Source organism: Trachinotus anak, unplaced genomic scaffold (assembly GCF_046630095.1).
Source record: "Trachinotus anak isolate AG129_WGS33_773 ecotype Australia unplaced genomic scaffold, CSIRO_AGI_Tana_v1 ptg000015l, whole genome shotgun sequence".
In the NCBI taxonomy this organism is placed as follows: Eukaryota; Metazoa; Chordata; class Actinopteri; order Carangiformes; family Carangidae; genus Trachinotus; species Trachinotus anak.
This window is the reverse complement of record NW_027273866.1, coordinates 17,014,000-17,038,659: the sequence shown is the minus strand read 5'-3', so window position 1 is coordinate 17,038,659 and position 24,660 is coordinate 17,014,000. Positions and strand designations below refer to the sequence as shown.

General features: G+C 46.9%; 1 protein-coding gene and 1 long non-coding RNA gene across 3 annotated transcripts in view; one reads left to right on the top strand and one right to left on the bottom strand.

The window, feature by feature from the left end:
• Positions 1-288: 288 nt before the first annotated feature.
• On the bottom strand, positions 289-1,737 carry LOC139633164 (uncharacterized). Its single transcript, XR_011693699.1, has 2 exons — positions 1,602-1,737; positions 289-1,499 (listed from the first exon to the last, which is right to left on the bottom strand). It is a non-coding gene; the product is annotated as an uncharacterized lncRNA (long non-coding RNA).
• A 169-nt stretch (positions 1,738-1,906) lies between these two features.
• The window catches only part of mdga2a (MAM domain containing glycosylphosphatidylinositol anchor 2a), a 64,577-nt gene continuing 41,823 nt past the window's right edge, over positions 1,907-24,660 (top strand). For both annotated transcript variants that reach the window (XM_071498591.1, XM_071498590.1), the window contains exons 1-2: positions 1,907-2,547; positions 19,957-20,096. In XM_071498591.1, the coding sequence (XP_071354692.1) occupies positions 2,475-2,547; positions 19,957-20,096 (213 nt within the window). In that variant the 5' untranslated portion in view covers positions 1,907-2,474. The remainder of the gene's footprint in view (positions 2,548-19,956; positions 20,097-24,660) is intronic.

Genomic DNA, 24,660 nt, shown 5'->3' with positions numbered 1-24,660 from the left:
AGAGTGGCTCTGTGGGTGTCAGAGTCTGTTGGTCTGACCACACCTCTACAACTACTGAGTGGACGTTCATGGTCCCCTCATGATGAACTGTAATAACTCTGTAGTAACGCTCCGACCTTTAACCTGGGACCATCCTCAGGTCAGAATTTAAATTTGACTCATACTTTGATTTATGATGAAACATTTTCCAGACTAATCACTTTCCATCAGCCTCTCGTGGCTCTGAGTCTAGTTTCACTGCTCTAACAGCACCTCTGACAGTAAATGATGAGAAAAACAAGACAAATATTAAAATGCAAACATTTTTATTTATCTGTTTTTAGTTTATGTAAAGGTCAGTGGGAGGAAGCTGGAGCACCCAGAGAAAACCCACGATGCACGAGGAGGAGATGAGATCTCCACACAGACGGAAGGCGGCTGCTCAGCTGACTGAAAACATCAACCTTCCTGCTGTGAGGCCTCCGTGCTGCCCTTCATGAACTCTTCAAGTAGTCTGACCTGTCCTGAGCTGGTCTTCCTTAATGGCCGGTGCAGATTCACCTTCTTCTTCTTTTGTCAACAAGTGAGAATGAACTAAAAGGCTGTTGTGTGGTTGGGTGTCGGGGAGTCCTCAGAGTCTTTCTTTGTGGTGTTTCGTATCTCGTTAGCAGCCAGACACCGGACATGTTCAGGTCACAACTCTCTCATGGGCCCGAGCGCAGCATCTCTGGCCAACGATGTCAGATCGCTTCCTGAATATCCTTCTGTTGCTTTTGCGAGATCCCACAGGTCTTCGTGGCTCAGAGGATTCCTGGTCTTCTCCAGAAGATGTTTCAGCAGCTTGAACCCAGCCTGCTCCTCTGGTAAAGCCTCATAAACCCTCTTTGGGAAGCTCCTCAGCTGCTTCATCCTGAGGCCGGTTGGTTGCTCCCATCACCAGCAGCTTGTCGCCTCCTCCTGACTGCACGCCGTCAAAGCCGATCAGGACCTCGGTTTTGACTCTGTGAATGTGACGACGACAGAGGGCTGTAATTCTCTGGCAACTGCAAAAAGGGCTTGAATGAGTTTCTCAGACTCTCTGAAATAATAATCGACCAAACTGGCAGCGCTGACGTTGAAGAGCGTGGCCTTTGACTCGGTGGCGACTGCTCTGGCCAGCAGAGTTTTTTCATTTCCAGGCGGTCCAGATAAAAGCCGACCACGTGCCGGAGCCCTGAGGCCGGGGACGAGGTCCGGTCTTAAGGCAGGAAGGAGCGTCTGCTTGGTCAGATCCTGTCCCACAATGTCTTCATAGTACGCAGACGCTCCGCTGCTGACCGACATCTTCAATCATGCAGGCCTCATCCTTCAGGTTGTTCTCAGGCTGATTCCCTGCTGCAGGTTCTACCTTTTGGTCCTTTCCCTCCTGCGTCACCTTTGGACCAACTGATGAAGCCCTGCAGGCTGACTCTCACGTCTGTCCCCGGGGGCCTGTCGTCTCTTGATGTGTTCATGGAGCCAGCAGAAATGACCTGTTGATTCTGTACATGGCAAAATGTCAAAATAGTAAAATGTAAAATATTTTGTATTTACTTATTTTTTATTATCAGATTTTATCATTTATTTCTCATTCATTTAAATACCCGGTGATGAGCTGGTGTAGACAGCAGGTGAGACTCTGTTTCCAGTGAAGCTCTGAAGGAGTAAAACTGATCAGTAATTCTGCAGGAGCCTTCGCAGCCTCAGTATAAAACTGACTCCACGTCTCCAGCACATGACACGTTTCTCCTGAGTCTCATGTTGGAAAAGAGCCATAAAGCGCTGCGACGTTTGGTCACTGCTTTTATTCTGAAATGTTTGTTCCGGAAGCCGCGTCGGTTTCCGCTCTCTGCCGCTCTGCCGCGCTGTTCGCTCAGTGACGTCGCTCACCGGTAAAAGTCCACCGGACTCACCGCGTCTCCTTCTTCTTCGGCGGAGCTCACGGCGGCATCACGGCATCACGGAACCCCGACTGTCCTCCTCCTCTCCGCGGCCTGACGGGCCGCGACGAGCCGCTGACGGCGGGACGGGACACGGAGCGGCCACCGCTTCGCCGCAGGATGGTGGATGTATCTCCGGTACCGACCAGCGGACAAGGAGCCCGGTGGAGGCGGAGCGGCAGCGGGGACGTGTGAACCTCCTCCCGGTTGGAGGACACTGACGCGGGTTTTAATCTTTTTCCTCCAATGTCACCACCAAGGAGACGCGGCTGAGGCTCCTGCTCTGCTCCGGGCGGACGAACGCTAGATCCGGGATGAGCGGAGCCGGACCTTCCTGTCACATCTGACCGGGGCTGGGGTCGTGGCGGGCTGCCGGTGGGGAAACGCTCGGATCTTTTGGATGAGAACCGGTCACCGGGCCGGACTCTGTGCGGAGGGACGCCGGTGGGAGCGGAGGAGGAGGGAGGAGCGGCGGGAACTGACAACCTCATCCCCGGGGGGAGAGACGCAGCGAGGCGGCCAGAGGAGGATGTAAAGATGGGTTTAGTTCTCGGGCTGCTGTGGCTGCTCACCGGCTTCCTGCAGGGCGGGCACGGCCAGGGCGTGTACGGTAAGACCGCCGGTTCATATGCGGTGTATGTACAATCATCTGCACACGCTTAAATCTGAGGAATTTAACGGGTTTAACCGGAACACCACCCACACCAACCTGACCTTGTGAGGGGGGGTGTGTGTGTGTGTGCGTGTGTGTGTGTGTGTGTGTGCGCGCGTGCGTGTGCGTGCGTGCGTGTGTGTGTGTGTGTGTGTGTGTGTGCGTGTGCGTGTGTGTGTGTGCGTGTGTGTGTGTGTGTGTGTGTGTGTGTGTGTGCGTGTGCGCGTATGAGCTGCTGCAGCTCTGTACAGTGTGTGTTCCTTCCTTGCTCATTCAGTCATGTTAGATTCATGCCTGGCCTAAAGGCACAACAGGTAGGCTGCACACACACACACACACACACACACACACACACGCACACACACGCACCTGTGATTACCAGGCTGCTGCTGATGATGATGCTCCCTGATGGAGTCTCCAGTGTGATGACTGATATTCAGTGGGAGCAGAGTCAGAACAGTGTGTGTGTGTGTGTGTGTGTGTGTGTGTGTGTGTGTGTGTGTGTGTGTGTCCTGTCCTATCCTGTGTGACATCACTGGGACGTTCAGGGTCCTGTGGGGACTTCAAATGAGCTGTGAGTGACCTTTGTTTATTATTATCATGATGCTGGTTTATTCCTGTTGTTGCCATGACAGCCACCGTGGCGAGCTCCCCGTCACCTCGCCCTCTCACCGCAGCGTCTCTCCAGGTCACAGTGACTTCCGAGAGTGACTGAAATATTCCTGTGATGTTTGAGCCCTGCGGGGACGGATCAGGTTTTATTGGAGCTGTGATCTGGTTCGTTAGCTGTGGAGTCTCTGTAATGTTCCTGTGATTTTACAGTAGACTCTGACTCTGCAGTGTCTAAACAGATGTTTCTCAGTCGTCACCTTTTAAAAACACATCTGCACAGCTGGAGGAGGGTTTCACGCCTCTGGGCCAGCGACAGGCTTCAGGTTCTGTCCCGTTCTCTCAGGAACGCATGGAGGGAACTTCTGCTAATTCAGCACCAACATTCACTTGAACTCCAGCATCAACTGGTTAGATTTTGGTGGTCAAAGGTCAAAGGTCAACTTCACTGTGACATCATAATGTTCTGCAAAAACGCTTCTGGCTGTTATTCAATGCTGTAACTCAGAAAGGAGAGATAGTGACCATGTTTCCTGCAGCTTCATTGGTTGGTGGAGGCGTAGAACCTTGAGGTGGTGTATCTAGTGATTTCTGATGGTGCTTTCATTTGTCTTTATGGTGTTTTTTTACAGTAAAGTTTTGTTTTGTTTTTCTTTTACAGTAGAATATAGTCAGCTGCTCTCTCTGAGGAAAGTTTGGAAACTGTTCTCAGACTCATGGAGGATTTAAAGACAGCTTCACTCACACGTAGAGTCTGTTGACTCACTGCGCTTCACTGTGCAAACCCTCAGACTCAGACATGGATTTGTGTGTTTTAAAATCCTCCACGAGAGGAAAGGTTAAGGTTGGGTCTGTTGGAGGTTTCCTCCTGTTTTTCCTCTGGACTGTCACCAGCTGCTCACAGTGATCTTGATCAGTTGGTTTCTCTCTATAATATTGTCAGGTCTCAACTTGACTCTGTAAAGTCTTCAGTTTGTGTGTGTTTGATTTGACTCTATATAAGTAAAACTGAATTGAATTAGGAAAGAATCTGTTAATGAGCAGGAGGAAGGTTTAAAGCTCCACAGTCTAAAGGCAGATGTCCATGTGTTTGTGATTATAAAGCAGGTCTAGGTTCTATATTAATACTGTGAAAGTATCAAAGCCTCAGTCCACAGAGAAATGCACACAGCCTGTATTCAGACACTGAGCCTTAAAACCAGCCGTCAGGACTTCTGGAACTTTGTGATGTCACAACAAAGCACTGCTCTCAGCCCTGCCCACCTGGACCCACCATCCAACCTTGCAGGATTTGGATTGTTTACCTGAGGACAGTCAGCCAAAACAGTCATGTAATGATAGAGACAAAGCTACGCTTTTCAGCAGACTGGTTGATTTTGTCGACTGAGTTTAGATGAAGAAAAAAAAATGACAAAGATTCCCTGAGCAGCGAATCCATCCCTCCTCTGCTCTGTTCCACTGTTTCCTTTTCTCCTCTCTTTCCTGACCAAAAAAAACTGTTCAAACTTCCAGTTTAATGAAATAATGTTGATTTTGGCAGCGTTGGTCTTCTGTTCGGTGTCCGTGACCGTGACAGAGGCGTCGTGTCAGAGAGTTTCCTGTCAGTCATCTGTCGTGTGTGTGACGTCAGCTTGCTCACTCAGATTATCTGTAATCTTATATGTCACAGATTAGAGGGCGAGGAGGCGTATTACATCACACTCTGGTACTTACATTCACACTGCTCAGGCTGCTGACGTCTCCCTGATGGAAACTCAGAGTTTGACCAGTAATTCCTCCTGATGTGGAGCAGAGAGGCGTCTGCAGCCGGCCGCGACGGGGGGGGGGTACAGAGCAAGGACGGGGGATTAGGATGCAACAGCTGTGCGTTGGTTTTACATTTGGTGGATGGAAGCTTTAGGGAGAGGATGATGATGATGAAGGTCCTGTGTGTTTATGGTACAGGTGAATCAGCTGATGAGAGAATCCACAGAAAATGAATCTGCAGCTGTTTCAATAATCGATCAATGAATTAAATCAGCCTCAAAGCAAAAACTGTAAAAATTCAATATTTTCAGTTTTGATGATGAAATGAATCTGTTTCATCTCATCAGCCACTCGAAGTACAACACTACAACACTGTCTGTGTGTGTGTGTGTGATTATCTCAGTTAATGTGTAAAATCATTTCAGCTGAACTCAGATTTGACAGTTTCAGGTGGAGCTGAGGAGTGGTGCTTTCACTGACTGTTAGAAAGTGTGTTTCTCTGAGTGTTTACCTGAAATCTGCTATATTTTTATTGGATCACACAGAAAACAGTCAGCCAATCAGAAGAGAGGCTCAGATCCTCTCCTCTGATTGGCTGACTGACCTGTTGTTACTAGAGCTCCAGAGAGAAGCCTGAGAGAGGAGATGTAAAACTACACTGAGACGGTTTTTGGTTCTTTAATGATGGAGATCAACACTTCAGATAAAACATGGAGCTTTAACTCACTGCTGCTGTTTGTGTCCCACCTTCCTTCAGAGCTCTGATTGGCTCAGCTCTGTATCCAACCACAGACTCGGCTTCAGATGAGTCACTGACAGATGGATGTGGGTCAGATGAGTTGGTCTGGATCCAGTGAGGATGATGGGAATGAGGCCCAGTCCTGTGGACTGAGTGTGAACTGTCAGCTCAGTATTTCAGAAACTCACGTTCTCCTCTCCCTCTCTGACGTCATGAATCTGCTGTGTTTTCCTCTTTAACTCCACATAAACTCTGCTGAAGACTCCCACTGAGCACGTGGCCTCTGATGGATCTCCTCCCCCAGCTGCCTCCCTTTGGCACGGACGATCTGGATTATCCAAAACTTCAGGATTATAAGTGAACGCCGGCCGGCTCTCCCCTCGTCTCCACCGACAACAAACAGCAGCATCAGGCGGCGGGAGTCCTGGCAGCTGGACGCAGATCCAGAGACACAGCCTGCAGGAGTCCTTTAGTCTGATGACAGCGGGGACAGTGAAGTGAAGAGGCTGCAGACCACAAGAGTTCATGTTGTCTACAGATGCAGCTGATCACCCAATCATCCGTCAGGAAGCTGCTGGTTCCACTTTACTGAAAATGAAAAGTCAGTTCCACTGAGTTTGGTTTATGGTTCAGTGAAAGGTGCAGGATCATGAAGCCGTCCACTGAAAGTCCATCAGTCCAGAACCTGAGTCCACTCACTCAGCTTGGTTTGAGCTGCCACGCAGACGCAGACGCAGACGCAGACGCTGACACAGACGCTGACACAGGTATCAACATTCTCCGTCCATATGGAAAAACAGGTTGTTGAAGATGAAACTTTTAACAGCTTCCTGTAGTTTGTTCCTAAACATGGACACGATGACATAAACAGTCAGTTTGTGTGTGTGTGTGTGTGTGTGTGTGTGTGCGCGTGCAGCCATAAATCAGCATATTTCTCTACTTTGATGAAATCATTAACTCTCCATATTTGACCTGTTCTCACTTTACCTTCTCGGGGAAATTGTGATTAATTATAATTGTTTTTTAATCACTCTCTCTCTCCCAGCTGTGGAGAGTTTCCTCACAACCAGGAAACACTGCCCACTCCACCATTGTCCCCCCCCACCCCCCCCAACCCCCCTCCCCCACCCCCCACCCCCTCCCCACCCCCTCCTCCCGATGTGTTCCTGTGTTTATCAGCCATTAGCTGTGGGTTTACTGTGTTAATAAGTGTTAATATGCAGTAATGAGGATGGAGTGCAGCACATTACTAGGAGCGCTGTTGGCCCACTCCCGTTTCCTGCCAGCCGGCTGCAGGAGGAGGAGGAGGAGGAGGAGCAGTCGCTGCAGCTCTGAGCCCAATGATTGGAGCTGCCTCGGTGTCTGTGTTGTTAACGTCCAGTAACAACAAATCATTGAGTTTCTTTATTCAGCTGTAAATGAAGCAGATCCCGTTGCCTCTGTTCTAGTGTTTAATCAAACACACTGACGTCACACAGGCCTGAGCCTCCTTCACCTGTCAGCTGACTCCTGAGCCTCAACAGGCTCTAAACCACCAGCAACATGGGGAAAATAAATTCTGATCAGAGTGGGACATCCCTCCAAACACAGATCAGGTGAGGTGAGCTGACACGTTGAACTTTTGCTGGTTGGAGGTGGAGACGGCAGAGTGATGCTTTGCTGCTCTGCGAACATCTCTGCTCGTTACCAGCCGCTGTGACGGGCCCTTTTCTGTCCCACTGAACATTTGGCTGAAGAAATGAAACCACGTCTGTTTGGATTTGTTGTGGACCGGCTGCGACCGGCGGAGGAGGAGGAGCAGCAGCTCAGATGGGAGGAGACGACTCACCGAGAGACAGAGAGGAAGAAAAATTCATTTCCTGTTTGTGTGATCAACAAACATCATTGTCGCCCAGAGGAAACGTTTCTCTGTCGCTGCTGGATGTTACAGGAAGTTGATGTGTTTCCTCAGGACGCTAATGGCGCTCCAGCTTCTCAGACGTGTTGGTTTTCTGATGATGAGGAGATTAAATCATCATCTGATCAATCTGGAGAATAATCAGCAGATTAATCGTCAGTGAAAGTGATCGATTGATTTCTTCATCAGGGACGGCGCTCGTTAATTAACATCCAAACACACAAACTCGCTCTCTGGGTCCAGCTTCTCCAGTAAAACAAGAGAGGAGGAAACTAGAGGAGAGGAGAGGAGGGAAGACAGGAGAGGAAAGGAGGAAATGAGAGGAGGAAATAAAAGGAGAGGAGGAAATGAGAGAGGAGAGGAGAGGAGAGGAGGAAACAAGGAAGGAAAGGAGGAAACAAGAAAGGAGAGGAGGATGAATATAAATCTTGTCCCAGTGCATGATGGGAGCTGAGAAGGAGGTGGAGATGAGATAAATATGGCCGCTGGTGTGTGGAGGCCGTTCCTCTGCTGTAATGATGTGTAATGTATTCACACAGTTGTGTGTGTGTGTGTGTGTGTGTCACATGCATCATGTTTATGGCTCGGACTGTGTTTGGCTGTGATTCATACAGAGGCACAGGAAGTTTATGTCCTCTCAATCATCACACTGACACAGATATACATCCACCGTGTGTGTGTGTGTGTGTGTGTGTGTGTGTGTGTGTGTGTGATTCATGCAGGCCATGATTCGTCATACGAGCTGCTGAGGGAACTGTACACACTGCAGCCAGAACAGAATGAGATTTATCCTCCTAATGATGCTGAGAGACGAGCATCCACACTCCTCCTCCCACGTTCTCTACGTTCTGTCACGTTCTGTACGTTCTGTACGTTCTGTACGTTCTGTACGTTCTGTACATTCTCCAACAGGAACTTTAATGTAAGAGCTGAAGCTCAGGAACTTTGTGGAAGGTAAAAGCACCAAAGCTCCGGGAAGATCAAACACATTCACTCAGTAAAAACATCAGAAGCAGGACGGTGGATTAAACGCTCCAACATTCAACATACAGTTTCAACTATTACAGCAGGTTACAACAATAAACCAGAATCAGAAGATGCAAGACAAAACAACAGTGATGTCAGATGAAAGAAATGATAGAACAGAGATTAAACTGAATAAAAAGAGATAAAGATAGAAGGACTGAAATGATGTCAGTGATGATGTCACTGATTTATCAGATTCCTTCCGAACGCCGTCCTAACTTCCACATCCACACTGATACTGACGACCGTTCACGTGGCGTCATGTGGTGACGGTGTAAACAGGAAGCAGGTTGTCTCCTCTCAGTTGGTTATTTCCAGTAAATCCTCTGAAGGAGGAACAGCAGAGACAGTTGTAGAGTTCAAATCCAGAACTGAGCTGAACAACAGCTGCTGCAAAGACAACAAGGACAGTAACACTTTCATTCATTCTCCATGTTGTTTCACCACTGGTAGTCCAGGCTGATGAGAGCCAATCAGGAGCCACCGAGGGCGTCTACGTCATTGTTTCCAAAGGTCTCTGTTTGTGTCCGTCCAGACTACAACACAACCTGGAGCTTTAGACTAAAATGGGTCCAGTTTCTGAAAGTCTCTGTTTTAGAGGCTGAAGACTCTGGAGGAGAGTGGATGGAGGAGGAAACAGAGAAGAAGAGACGAGTTTACAACAAAAACAGAGAAGAAGAGACGAGTTTAAAACTAAAACGTAGAATAAGAGATGAGTTTATGTGCAGGGCATCTTGTTTCATGAGCAGATGTCAAACTGAACACTGCTCCGTCAAGTCAAAAGGAACCAGTTGAGGTGGTCCGGGTATCTGGTTCAGATGTGTCCTCCCACTGGAGGAGTCCTCCAGGTAGACTCTGAACGCCTCAGGATCCTCCAGGAGGGACTGGAAGATGTTGCTGGGGAGAGGGACGTCTGGACTACTCTGCTTGACCTGCTGCTACAGAGACCTGACCTCGGATGAAAGGAAGAGGATGGATGGATGAGACCCCCCCCCCCCCAAACAGATCCAGAGCTGGGTGGTGGTGAGATTATCGAAGAGCTCGTGTGGATGTAAAGAGCGTGAAGACGTTGAGACGCGGATCAGCTGTTCAGGCTTCACAGGACGAGTCGGATCACAGAGTGAGGAAACGTGAACGTGCAGCAGCGGCAGAAATCCCACCTTGGGGAGACTTATCTCTCCCAGTGTGAGGATTAAGAGAGAATAATACACAGCGTACAGGGGGCTTATGTAAGACGTCAGGAGGCTCGTTCAGCCTCCACCCAGCAGCTGCAGCCTGAAGGCGGAGGAACAGGTGCTTCAGTCGTGTATTTCCAGGTCCGATTCAGGGTCTAACCAATGAGTGGTTCCTTCTCTGTTTTGTCTCTAGTGATGGATCTTCACCTCATCACTGAACCACTAGTTTAAATTGAACAAGTTATTAACACTGTCACCATAATTACCATCTAAATATCAGCTAATAGAAAATTATGAGCAAAGTTTCAGAAATCAGGTGGAAAATATAGAACCCTTCAAATAAAGTTCCTGTGGATCCTCAGAGAGAACCGACCCTGACCTTTATACTATATGGACCTTTAAACATGTATTAATAATTAGAAGTTAAAGGTCATTTTCTCATAACCTGCTCTCTCAGGTGTGGAAGGTGTGCTCATTTCTGCTGAGGTTGTAGCTCTGGTTTGTTTTTGTCTTCACAGAATAATCGTTGCTTAACTTTGATTTGAAAGCAACTGGACTTGGTTATTTGTCTAGGAAGACGTTTCACCTCTCATCCAAGAGGCTTCATCAGTTCTTTCTCGCACCTGACCAGGCTGGGACTGGTCCAACTGGTCAGTTGGACAAATAACCAAGTCCAGTTGCTTTCGATTTAAAACTCCTTTGAGATACTATGACCTGGACAAATGAGAATATTCACAGGCTTAACTTTGATGAAATCGCGAAGGTTTCTGTTTGTTGTATCAGCTGATCAGTGGAGCTGACGAGCTTCATTTCTCACAAAGAGCGAGGACAGAAATGCTGAGTAAGACATTGCAGAGTTACTGAAGCTCGTGGAACATTTTTTGCGTCATGACAGCAGATCTGTCTGAAACGAGCTGAAACTGAGCTGAAGAAAAAGAAATCTATCTCTGACAGCTGGGGAGAGAGGGGGGACGGATTCATGGACAGACACAAAGTTTCCAAGCTTCGCTCTCACATCGTTCCGGCTGATAAAACTGTAAAATGTGAATTTTCTGCCTGGCTGCTTCCCTCCTCCACCTCTCCTGTTTCTATCCCTGTCTCTGTGTCTGTCAGCAGAGATGAATGGTCCTGACTTGTCTCCTGAGCGGCGGTGGGAGTTATGTGGCGCTGCAGCAGGATGCGTGCTGTGGTCAGGACTGTGGCTGCAGCAGCGGCCGTGGTGATAATTACAGTGTGAGGATGTGTGTTATTGGGGTCAGGAGGCTGCACATGCTCAGTCTGATGTTTCTGCAGAGGCTGGAGGTCGCCCAGCTGCAGCCCAGGTTTCTGCTGTGGGGGAGATAGAACCAGTTCAACCAGTTCTTTGTTCTGCTCTGGATCACGTGACTGATATGTCACAGCTGGATGAGAGACAGTGTCAGATTTTATTTCCATCATGAAAACACATTTTTCTTTTCCAGGTCCCATCGCAATCAATTATACCATGACCTCAGAGAATCCTGCTCTCTGATTGGCTGACAGAATCACCTCAGACACCATTCAGGTCAACAGCTTAATCATTGTATTAAACTGCAGGTAACCATAGCAACAGCTGCTTACATTCAGCTACAGGTAATTTAAGGACTCCTGGAATATCCTGAAGCAGGTCTTCAGTCTCCTCAGTGACCTATAGACCCAACTCAAGGACTCCTACAACCTCCTCAGAGACCTCTGAAACCTCCTCAAGGATCACTTGATCCTTCTCAAGGAAATCTACAGTCTTCTCAAGATGTATACAGCATCCTGAAGCACCTCTAGAATCTCTTTAAGGACATACAAAAGCTCCTCATGTATGTATACAACTTCCTCAAGTGCCCAGAATCTAATTAGTGACCTCTAAAACTAAATCAAGGATCACCTCACCTCCATGATCACCTTAAGGACTCAGTGATGTTGAAAACTGTCTCAGAGACTCTTAAAAGCTCCTCACACATCTCTGATAAGTCCTCACTGCACAAACCTTCTAGCTGACCCCAGCCTCCTCTAAGAACCTTTATAATCTATTTAAGGACCTTTGAAGTCTTTTCAAGGATCTCTGCACCTTTGTAGAGGACCTCTTGAATGTTCTCTATAACTGCAACTTTCTAAACCCACATGGAATCACTTTAAGAACTTGTGAAATCTGTTCAGAGACCTCTGAAATCTCTTCAAGAACCTCGTCAGTGACCGCTGGAACCTTCTCAGTGATTTTAACGACCTCCTCCAGGTCCTCCTTCCCGAACCTTCACAAGATCCATAGAACCTTCTATTTCCAAAAGACCTATTTCCTCTGTGACTGCCAACTTCTCAGTGACCTTGACAACCTCTTGAAGGTCCTCTGCAAGCCTCAAGCAAAGCTGGAGCTTTATATTTGACCTCCACAGAACCAATGGAAACTCTTCTAGGACCCCTTAAATTTTTTTAATATATTGTCAAGAGACCCTGGAACCTTTTCAGAGGCCTCCAGAATTAGAATTAGAATTAGAAGGTTCTAAAATTCCATGAAAACTTTGTCAATGATTTCAGTAACACCTGGAACCTTTGGAACCCATAACTTCAAAGGGCCCTCTAAGTCTTCCTCAAGGAACCTCTGACAGGACCTTGACAAGTTTTATGCAAGGAGCCTCCTCAGTGAACTCTACAACCTCTTTAGGACCCACATTACCTCCACAAGCCCTTTTAGTACCAGTGGAAACTTCTCAACAACCTCTTAAGCTTTCTCACTGACTTCACTCACCTTCTGGAGACGCCTGGAACCTCCACCAGGACCTTCATTTAAGAAGAAGATATTAAGTGTTGTAAACTCGTTGGGGCCTCACTCAACCTCATGCAGGAACTCTGACCTCAGGAAAGTTTGGAACTTTGTAAGGACCTCTGGAAGTTATTTAAGGACCCAACAACCCTCAGTAGAACCTCTGAAACATCCTCAAGAACACTGGGACCTCTTCAGGGACCTCTCAAATCAGATAGCACTGACACTGCGACGCCTTGCAGCGATTGGTTGGCTTTGTTCCATATTTGGCCCAATTTACCAATCAGATGTTTTTTTCCACTACACACTGACAGTGAATGAAGTCTTCTTTGAGTCCTGTCTGCTGGTTTTCATTCACCCCTCTGCCTCCTCCGCCTTATTACCAGAAGGAGCAGCGAGCTGTCAACCAATCAGATGTCTGCAGTTATTTTTAGCCATCCCACTGACTCGGCAGCTTCTCTGAGAGATCCTCGGTCCAGAAATAGAGCAAGAGAGCTTATGTAACAGAGCGAGAGAGAGAGAGAGAGAGAGAGAGAGAGAGAGAGAGAGAGAGAGAGAGAGAAAGAGGATGTAAAAGTCTTTTTTTGACATGAATAAAACAGCAAAGTTAAATTTGACCTGAGATCAGGGGACAGAGACAGAACCTGTGTGAGATGGAGCCAGATCTGGATCTGGGACAGATAGTGGTTTTAATATTTAGTTTCGTGTCTGTCTGTCTTCTGTCTCCACTCCTGCTCTTTGACATGAATAAATGAAAACCAGCTCTGATCCCTGAATGAACTCTGCCTCTGACTTTAGACCTGAAGATTGAATGAGGTTTGTAGTTTTTGGTTTTTACAAGTTTTTGCTTTTGAGTCTCAGGTCAGATCAGGTCTCAGATCAGTGCAGCTGACTTGATTTTAGTGGACTCAGTTTAAAGACTGAATTCAGGCCTCTCTGTAAATGCTTTCCACAGAGTCTGCTGGTTTCTGGTCCTGGTCCTGGTCCTGGTTTTTCCTCATTCTCCTGTGTCACGTTTCTTCAAACAACCTCAGTGTTAGTGAACAGAAACTTTGAATTTGTCTCTGACTAATCAGAGTTTTCTTGTCTCTAAACTCTACAGTACCACTGATCCTGATTTAAAAGTTTATTCAGATTTTAAATCAGTTTTGTCATTTGACGAGTGACCAAGACAAACCAACATGAAGACTTTTCAGTCAGAATGGATACTGAACTGTACACCTGAGGAAATCCACCAGACAACACACTGGAACTCTGAGGTTCAGTCTGGTGCCACAGTTCACTCAGATTTTACTTTTGTTTTCTGACCACGATCAGTCAAAGCTCGCACATTTCAGCCATGTTTAAAAATCTGTAAAGCTCCATATTTTAACTTCTCCTGTGTTCTATCTGAAGTGTTGATATCATCAGAAGATATTAAAGAACCAAAAACCATCTCCTCTCTCAGGCTTCTCTCTGGAGCTCTAGTAACAACAGGTCAGTCAGCCAATCAGAGGAGAGGATCTGAGCCTCTCTTTCTCTTCCGACTCACTTTGGGTCCTAACACCAGTCGGTCCTGGTCTGAATGTCTCACTCTGACCATGTTCATCCTTCATGGCCACAGTTCACCGTCTTCTAACAGCTGCTTCCTGCAGGTTAATGATCCACGTCACAAACTGGTTTCATCAACATCACACTGAGTCCAGTTCAGTCTCAGACCTGGACCTAGTGGATCCCCTTTGGGATGTGGTAGAACAGGAGACCTGCAGCAATGAATGTGATGCAGTCATGTCAACATGGATCCAGAGTCTCAGAGGAAAATTCAACATCTGGATCCAGGACCCCCCCCTTGCATCATCTCGAGCAGTTTGCTGGTTCAGAGACTTGCGTTGTGTTGCTCACAGGCTACGCTCTCTAAAACGTTTAATTAAAAAAATGCTCTGTGCTTTTTAAAAGTTCAATAAATGTGAGTCAGTGAGTAATGGTGTTAAATAATCCTGATCTCAGGATTGATCAAAGTAGTCCTGATAATGATTCTAGTCTCCTCCAGTGTCAGTGAGGTGTTCCTAATAAAGTGATCAGTGACTCAGCACCAGTGGAAACAGCCACAGCACCTGTTCAGTTTACCTGTGGACAGACAATAATATGAGCCGTGTGTATTTAACTCTGTCTAAGCTTTGTGTTGTTGAATTGGTCGTGTGTGTGTGTTGCTGTTTGTGTACATGCTGCCTTCAGGGACTGACACACACATGAAGACAACACTGGATGAGACTGCAGAGAGCAGCTCTACTCTGCTGGAGGATGACTCACTGTGTGTCTACATCACACACACACACACACACACACACACACACACACACTCACACACACACACAGTTTGTGCAGCTATCCTTATCAGGACATTGGGCTGACTTCCATTCACTGTGGACAGCCTGACTGTAACGCAGACCTGAACCAGGACCTCAGAGACGTCTCATTAGGACCAGACTTTGGTCTCACGAGGACCACTGGTCAGAGAGGGTCGACAGTCATCACACACACACACACACACACAGTCAGCCTCAGGCCTGTACAGTAGAGCAGTGAGTCTGAGGGTAGAAGGAGCTCGGCCTGATTTAACCGCTGTGTGTGTGTGTGTGTGTGTGTGTGTGTGTGTGTGTGTGTGTGTGTGTGTGTGTGTGTGTGTGTGGCTTTAAACCTTTCCCAGAATTAAAGGGACGGGGAGATTAGAGCTTTAAAGGGGAGGAAACAGATCTGTGATTTTCCCAGCAGGAGGTTTCTGTGTTTGGAAACATGTGACGTCGTCAACACCTGACACAACAACCGTGTGTGTGTGTGTGTGTGTGTGTGTGTGTGTGTGTGTGTGTGTGTGTGTGTGTGTGTGTGCGTGCGCGTGTGTGTGTGTGTGTGTGATGACTGTCGACCCTCTCTGACTTCTGTCTGCTCCATATTCACTGTGTACCTGATGTGTGGGCGGAGTCTACTGAACATGTGACATGTGAGCGCCTCCATGAATCAGTTTCGTGTTTGTTGTTACGTGTTGACCTGTACGTCTGTCACTTCTGCCTGTTTGATGGACAGTAACGTCTTTTTGGTGGGTGGAGTCATGATGCTGGTCATCATCAGCCATTGCCTCCATTGGCTCAGACCTACTAATGAACTCCGCCTCCTTTATTTACCAGATGTAGCTGACGTGTATGTAGCCTGATGCTAAGTTCACACTTTAGTATGTGTGTGATTGTGCAGTGTGTGGATCAGCTGTGTTTGTGGGTCAGGAGCTCAGGTGTGACCGGTCCAGGCAGGTAGTTTGTGTTTGTGTCAGTGTGTGATTAAAGGTCTTTAGTTCAGGTTAGACTGAGTCCAAACAGACTCACACCCACAGGAGGTCTCTGCTCTCAGCCTGTTTGACCTCTATGTGTGTTTGTTGTGTCGTTGTTGTGCTGCAGGTCAGATGAGTGTGAGGCTGCGTTCACAGACTGAACACTGAATCATCACATGTACGTTAACGTTTCAAAAGTAGTTGAATTACACCCAGTTAAACACACTTCAGTTCCCACCGCTCTGCTAACTAGTAGTAACCAGACTAACTAGTCTGGTTACTACTAGTTAGCTGGTTTGACCTTCTTTCTCCTCAGTGATTATGTTTCCCGCCTCTCATTCATGTTGTGTTACCAACTGACCCACTGACAGATCACATGGTCTCCTCCTCAGAGTCCTGAGTCAGACCTGAACTCACAGACATGGTCCACATGTTGATCTGGTTCAGTGTGACCTCACTTCCTGAGGATATCATCATCTCTGATGTCCCTCCAGAATAAAGCTCCGGAGGTTCACTTAGAAACCAGAGAGAAAAGATGGACCGTGTGTGTGTGTGTGTGTGAACCCAGCGCTCTGTTAAGAAATAAAGGGTTTATATCCACTGACATGCTCGCACAAAACTGTGTGACTGTTGTGACTGTTGAGCCTGTGACTGTTGTGACTGTTGTGACTGTTGAGCCTGTGACTCTTGTGACTGTTGTGACTGTGACTGTTGTGACTGTGACTCTTGTGACTCTTGTGACTCTTGTGACTGTTGTGACTGTGACTGTTGTGACTGTTGTGACTGTTGTGACTGTTGTGACTGTGACTGTTGAGCCTGTGACTGTTGTGACTGTTGTGACTCTTGTGACTGTGACTGTTGAGCCTGTGACTGTTGTGACTGTTGTGACTCTTGTGACTGTTGTGACTGTTGTGACTGTGACTGTTGTGACTGTGACTCTTGTGACTGTTGTGACTGTTGTGACTGTGACTGTTGAGCCTGTGACTGTTGTGACTGTTGTGACTGTTGTGACTGTATCCTCTGAGAAACTGTTGAGCCTGTGTTTAAACAGTGAAGATGTTCGAGCCGAGCGACGCTCTCACCTGCACTTTATCCCACAGGATTGGATTTGATCTAATTCCTGGTGTAGGAGTGATTCTAAATACGCGGGGAGGGGGGTGTAATTCTTGAGTTTAGGAGGTGTTGTGTGTTTTTTGTGTTTTGTATGCTGCAGCTTGTACTGCAGGGATCAGCCGCTGTGCCAGCTCCGGGCCGTATTCATCACTTATTAGGACGTGAACGGTTTGTGGCGCTGCAGAGAGCGTGGGGATTAGACTAATACCTGGTTTTAGAGGGGAAATGGAAAATACCTGAGCCAGAACGGGATGAGAGGAAGGAGGGACGGAGGTGAATACAGATGAAGAAGTGAACTCCTTCACTTTCTCCTCAGAACTAACTGAGCAGCTGCTGAAGAAAATGTAGTTTGTTTCACAATAAATGAATCAGGTGTTAAACTCTACTGTGGCTCTGTTTAAAGGTCCATACAGTCTGAAGGTCGATGTCCATGTGTTTTTGAAACTGTAGAAACAGTTTTTAATCAGTTAGTATCAGCAGCTCATGTGAATCAGTATAAATGCAGCCAATTCATTAATTCAAGAACAACATGACCAGATTTCCCTGAGCTTTCGGTCCCGTCACTGAGCTTCACTCCACTTCATCCCTCAGTCCAAACAGAATCATTTCACCCATCACAGACAATAAAACAAAACACAACTTTTAATCCTCAGTTCAAAATAAACCGTCAATGATCACATCCAGAATTATTAATAACCACAGAAGAAGAACGAGGAGAACATTAAATAAAATCCAAAAGAAATTATAAATAAATACACACACACACACACACACACACACACACACACACACACACACACACACACACACACACACACACAGTCAGATACAGTGTAGGTGTATGAACACACACAGGTCTGCTCCTGATTGGTCGATTGTCAGATGGTTCATTGGCAGCTATTATTTAATTGATTGATCGTTGAAGTCGTTGTAGGGTTTGGTTCCGACGGCTGGTTCTCTCCTGGACCACCACTGTGGTGAAGGAAGTCACAGTTACTTGGCTCTGCAGGGGGCTTTTAATTTGAAACAACAGACACAGGAAGTGGAGACACCTGTGCAAGGTGAGAGTGAGAGAGAGGTCGATGTTTGTCTTTGTCTTCAGTGACATTAAACTGTGATGGAGCAGAGGGACCAGGCGGTTTGGTCACGATACAGATGTTCATACGTTCATATACGAACATATACGAAAAATATATGAACGTATGAACATATATACATGAGTACATGTTTATGTTGGAGTGTTCTGCAGTGCGTCTCTTTCCTCGTGTTGTCACTGGTTTTCCTCTTGTTCACACTTGTTCACACTTGTGCAGCTGTTGTGTAACTTTACGTCGCTGCTGCACAAACAGAAAGAGACAGAGCATCATAAACCACCTGTCCTCTGATGGAAAGTCTGGGTCCCGTGGACGGGATTTAATCCAGTCAGACGCTCATTCATCCGACCTCTGTGACCCCAGGCTGAGATAAACCACTGTCTGACCTTTGACCTCTGCAGCTGATTGTAAACATGACCACAGGATGACAGGTGCAGAGACGTTCACACTTCATCTCTTTATGTCGGTAAAATATTCATTATATCTAATTATTATTAAATTATTTTAAAATATTTTCACTAAAGACACAAACACAACTTCACACGTGAACAGATGTTCAAAGTTACGTCATAAATTCTCTGCTGTATTTCTGGGTTCAGGTCTACAGTGGGTTCGGGTCTGTAGTGGATCACAGTGTGTGTGTGTGTGTGTGTGTGTGTTTGATGACATCAGCAGGAAACATTAGCAGAGTCATCAGAGGACAGAGAGAAAAAAATCCAGAATCTAAAAATAGAAAAAGTGTGAAAAAGTAGGACAATCCACACCTCCTCCTCCTCCTCCTCTTCCTCCTCCTCCTCACCCCTCCTCCTCCTTCTACTCCTCCTCCTCTTTCTCTTCATCTCTTCTTTTATCTTCCTCTTTACTATATTTTTTCTCTATTCTCCTTCTCCCCCCTCCTTACCTCCTCCTCCTCTGTCTCCTCTCCTCCTTTAGGCAGCTCAGGCAGAAACATCGTAAGAATAAAAGATTGATAGATATTGATCCTGCAGCTGGATCCAGATCAGGGTTAGTGGTCCAGTCTCCGTGTCCTGTAGAGTCTGGCCTCAGGTCGGACCTGAGTCCAGGTGAACCCATCAGACACCACCACCGACCTGCTGGACCAGCTGTATATACATATATGTACACTCCTGTAGAGATACACACAGCATCAGTGAAAACAAAACACACACAAGTACGTCCCTGTTGTGAAAAAAGAGGCATCACATGATGACATCACACCTCTGATGTGATGTCATCATGTGATGGACATGAGAATGAAGGTGGGAAACCTGCATCATGTTCTCTGGAGCAAACTGAGCCTGAGAGAGAAGAGCTGTTAACACCCAGAGGACGCTCTTCTTTACTGCGGTTTTCAGGGACTCAAACGGCCCACCGGCTCCTCGCCGCGTGGTTCCCATGACGACAGGTAGAGAACATCCTGGTAACAGCCCACTCAGCTCAGAGAAACAGAGGCAGCTGAGTTCAGTCAGACCTTCTCTCTGCTGCAGGTGAAGACGCAGAGTCTCCGTCAGGGGCCGCTCCCGTGTCGAGGTGGCGGCGGCGAGTGGGAGGGTCAGAGGAGACGCAGGTTTAAAGTTTGTTTTGTGGGAAGATGAGAATCAGCAGTTTAAACAGTTTAAATCATGAGAGAGAGAAGTTTCAGCTCGTCTCCAAAACTGAGATGCAACATGATGTCACAGTCACTGCTCTCAGTGGGCGGGGCTCTGGGCACGGACAGGTGAAAGAAAGGCCCCGCCCCTCCTGTAAAGGATCACACACTGAAAGAGGTCGTTGTCTATGTACGAGTGACACACACACTCTGTCACCCTCCAGCTGCAGATTTAAGGTTGTGTGTGTTCTGTGATTTCATGCTCTCACCTGTGTGTGTGTGTGTGTGTGTGTGTGTGTGTGTCGCCCACAGCGCCTCCTACAGTGCGGATCGTGCACTCAGGTCAGGCCTGTAACGTGGAGGAGGAGCGCTACAGTGAGAGAGTGTACACCATCAGAGAGGGAGAGACCCTGGAGCTGCAGTGTCTGGTGACAGGACACCCCCGCCCACAGGTAACCCCACCCACAGGTAACCCCACCCACATGTAACCACACCTGACCACGAAAATCCACACACAACAACTCACGACAACAAGTAGAATCAGGATCCAACAATCAATAAATAACAACAATAATCCAATAAAACTCCTATAAAATAAGGAGTCAGTTCACCTCTCAGGACCTTCAGGTATTTACACACACACACTTCACTCTGACTGACTCTTCACCCCCCCACCATCATCCCCGGCGGCGTGCCAGAGCTCCTGCTGAGATGAGCTTCTACGACACATTTGTGTTTTGTAAATGAAGAAGAAGAGGAGGAGGAGGAGGAGGAAACCCTGGAGGATGAGAGGAGATGCTGCTGCTGTCTGAGAATGAAGAGAGAGAGAGAGAGAGACAGAGAGAGGGAGAGAGAGATTTACTATGAGTGATGAAGAGGAGAGGAGGAGGGCAGGAAGATGAAGCTGCTTAAAGCGGGTTCGTCGCTCTTCTTCTTGGGTTTCAGTCGTTGTTTATTAAAATTAAATAAAAATATCTCGACGTCCTGTGAAGCCAGTGACCAACGAGCTCTGAGCTAATGTTGTCACTGTTAAGTTGGCTTCTTAAGGTCATCTGGTTTGTGTCATCAGGATCAGGGTCAGGATCAGGATCAGGATCAGGGTCAGGATCAGTGCAGACAGGCAGCCAGCCGCAGCCGCTGCCATTAAGGCGCAGCCATCGGACCCCGCCCGCCGCACTGGATGGGAGGAAGCGGCGAAGGCGTGGGATGGGGTTGGGGGTTGGGGTGAGTTGCATATGTACATGTGAGAAGTGTCCGTGAATGTGTGTGTGTGTGCATAGGCCTGGAGAGTCGCTTTGTCTAGTTCACAATCAGTGCCTCAGTTCGCAGGGTGTCATCGCGATAACACAGCAAGTTGCCATGGAGACATCCTTGATCGGGTCCCGGACGGAGTCAACAATCAACAGGTGTCCATGGAGGAGGGGGGGTAGGAGTAGAAGCGTCTCACTGCAGCGATCTCGTGGGGGAGTTGTTCCAGCACCGGCCTTGACCAAGGCTGGTGCTGCGGGGGCCGGAACGCAGATTAGATTATGATTGTTTGGGTTAGGGCGAGCAGTCGTATTTCAATAGACACGGCTTACTCTGTCAGGGTCAGGATCAGGGTCGGGGTCAGGATGAGGGTCAGGGTCAGGGTCATGATCAGGATCATGATCAGGATCAGGGTCAGGGTCAGGGTCAGGGTCACTAGACTAAACAAGCTTAGGCTAGTGTTAGCCCTTGTGAACTAACATTCTTCTAGGCTAAACAAGCTAACGTTAGGCTAAATGAGCTAATGTTAGCTCTGAAGCTTCCTGTGAGGTTCCTGTAGATCCTCTGCCACAGCAGCTACATCGCGGGTGTGACTGTAGCTCAGAGGTTTCATGTTGTACATGCTGTAAATAATCTGACAGGTGTCTGACACTGGCTCAACCTGAGGTGTGTTTACCTGTGGTGTCTGTCTCCGTCTGTGTGTCAGCTCTTTGCTTCAGAGACGCTTCTCTAAGAGAGGAGCTGACGCTGTGGCAGTAAACAGCCTGTTCTCCACTGTGTTGGTATAAAGTGGGACAAAATGCAACAACCTCAAACTTTAATCCAAATAGTTGCTTGTTAAAGGATTTAAAGCGTCGGGGGTTCGGTGCAGTTCACTGTTTATCTCCCAGCTGTGATGTCAGAATAAAAGCACAGAAAGTGTTTGTGCTGCAGCTCATTAAAACCTCTACTGCTGCAGACTGCATCTTCATTTACTGTCAATTAACCACACACACACACACACACACAGTTGGTCTAATTCAGTTGAAATGGTTTAAATAAGGATCTGTGGACGTCTGTACTGGGATCAGTTTGACCCCAGTTTGATTCCAGCTCTAAACTGGTTTCCTGTGGAGGACGCTGGTGCATCAGAGAGGCTCTGATCCTCTCCTCTGATTGGCTGACTGTTTTCTGAGAGCTCCAATAAAAATATAGCAGATTTCAGGTAAACACTCAGAGAAACCAAACCCTGCAAGGTTGGATGGTGGGTCCAGGTGGGTGGGGCTGCTTTGTTGTGACATCACAAAGTTGGTGGTTTTAAGGCTCAGTGTCTGAATACAGGCTGTGTGCATTTCTCTGTGGACTGAGGCTTTGATACTTTCACAGTATTAATATAGAACCTAGACCTGTTTTATAATCACAAACACATGGACATCTACCTTTAGACTGGATGGAGCTTTAATCACCAGGTAACAAACAGATACCAGCGTTTTGATAAGTTTTTAGTTATTCAGGTAATTAAACACAAACAAACTTTGGACTGAACGAGGCGTTTGCTGACGTCTGGGTCGAACATTCTTCACTGTTTCCTGTTTCCTGTTTTATAAACTAAATGATTGATTGATTAATGGAGAAATGATCAGGCTGATTATCCCCGTGTTAACTGGCCGACTACAGGGAGTGTAAGTAAAATAAAAATCATCATGAAATCAAGATTTCAGTCTGATGATTTAACGTCGAGACGGAGCTGAAAGGTGAAGAAGAAGAAGAAGAAGAAGGGATGAAAGAAACAGGCAGAGGAAGCTGAGCTCTGCAGTGACGCAGAGAGGAAAAAAAACAAGTGTGTTTTACAGTGTGTGTGTGTGTGTGTGTGTGTGTGTGTTCAGACTGTGTGCCAGTAGCTGCTCTATTTATAGCTTGAACAGACTGACAGCAGAGAGGGAGATGATGGAGCGAGGAGGAGGAGATAAAGAGAGGTGTGGAGAGAGTTTCGCTTTGTCTCACAGCTGATCCCACCTGATCATTGATTATTAGCAAAGATGTAATGCCAAGATGACATCACACAGCAACAGAGGTGCCGTGAAGGTGTGATGCTGTGTTCAAGTCCCATGGGAATTATCACAATCAGTGGAAAGTGAGCCCTGGTTTCTTCTGTCCTGTACGAGGTCTTTTTGTCTCTGGTCTGTGTGGATCCAGGGCGTCGTCTCAGCCCAGAGGAGCTGGATGACACAATAATATTCATTCATTCATTCATTCATTCATTCATTCACTCATCCAACGAGTCCTCCAACCTGTTTGTTCCTCTGATACGACTCACAGGAGCGTCTCTTGAACCAGGTATATTGGACCTTTGTCACCATGAAGTTCCTGCAGTTTGTATGAAGATGATTATTATGTTCTGTCGGTTTTATTTTATTGATCACATGAATTGTGTATTTTATTGGTGGCAGTCAGTCTTCTGATTTATTTAGGAGTCAACACTTTTATAATCAGGTCGTCTTTCAAACAGAAACACAAACAGACATTTGATGATCTGTGGGACGTTGTGATCACTTCTCTGATGTATCAATCAAATGATTAATTGATTAATGGAGAAATAACTGAAGAAGATTAATGATGACAAAAATGTTGACATGGAGGGAGAGAATGGGACAGGAGAGGAGAGACAGATGGAGAGAGGAGAGGATGATGATGATGGTGATGGTGGTGGAGAAGAGGAATGGACAGAGCAGCTGGAAGGGACGGATGGAAAACTGACCAACAGATGCTGAATGAGGACAAATATGACCAGCTGAGAGCAGAACACACACACACACACACACACACACACACACACACACACACACACACACACACACACACTGTGGAGTTAATCTGCTAATACAGTCCAGCATCAATTCACTTTCCATCTACTCTAAAGACTCCAGTGAGTCTGTCCTCTACCTGCTGAGCAGCAAACAGCAGCTGCTGAACACAGAGATGTTTAGATGTTTCCCTCAGCAGCTGGAGGAGACCCAACACTGAGACTCATCATGTTCATCTGGAACAGCTGGATGTCCACACAAACAGCTGTTTGTCATCAAATTCAACTTCAAAGGTGATGATGTGTCAGTGTGTGTTCACTACAGTTAATGGAGGTCAGGTCAACTCAGCACATCTGTACCTGTCTCCAACATCTGTACCTGTCTCCAACATCTGTACCTGTCTCCAACATCTGTATCTGTCTCCAACATGTACCTGTCTCCAACATCTGTCTCTAACATCTGTACCTGTCTCCAACATCTGTACCTGTTTCAACATCTGTACCTGTCTCCAACATCTGTACCTGTCTCCAACATCTGTATCTGTCTCCAACATGTACCTGTCTCCAACATCTGTCTCTAACATCTGTACCTGTCTCCAACATCTGTACCTGTCTCCAACATCTGTACCTGTTTCAACATCTGTATCTGTCTCCAACATCTGTACCTGTCTCCAACATCTGTATCGGTCTCCAACATGTACCTGTCTCTAACATCTGTACCTGTCTCTAACATCTGTATCGGTCTCCAACATGTACCTGTCTCCAACATCTGTACCTGTCTCTAACATCTGTACCTGTCTCCAACATGTACCTGTCTCCAACATCTGTACCTGTCTCTAACATCTGTATCTGTCTCCAACATCTGTACCTGTGTCTAACATCTGTACCTGTCTCCAACATCTGTATCTGTATCTAACATCGACTTCAAAGGATCCAAATGTGTTTTAAAATTAATCAGCTTAGCATAACATTTTCGCTCTGATGGT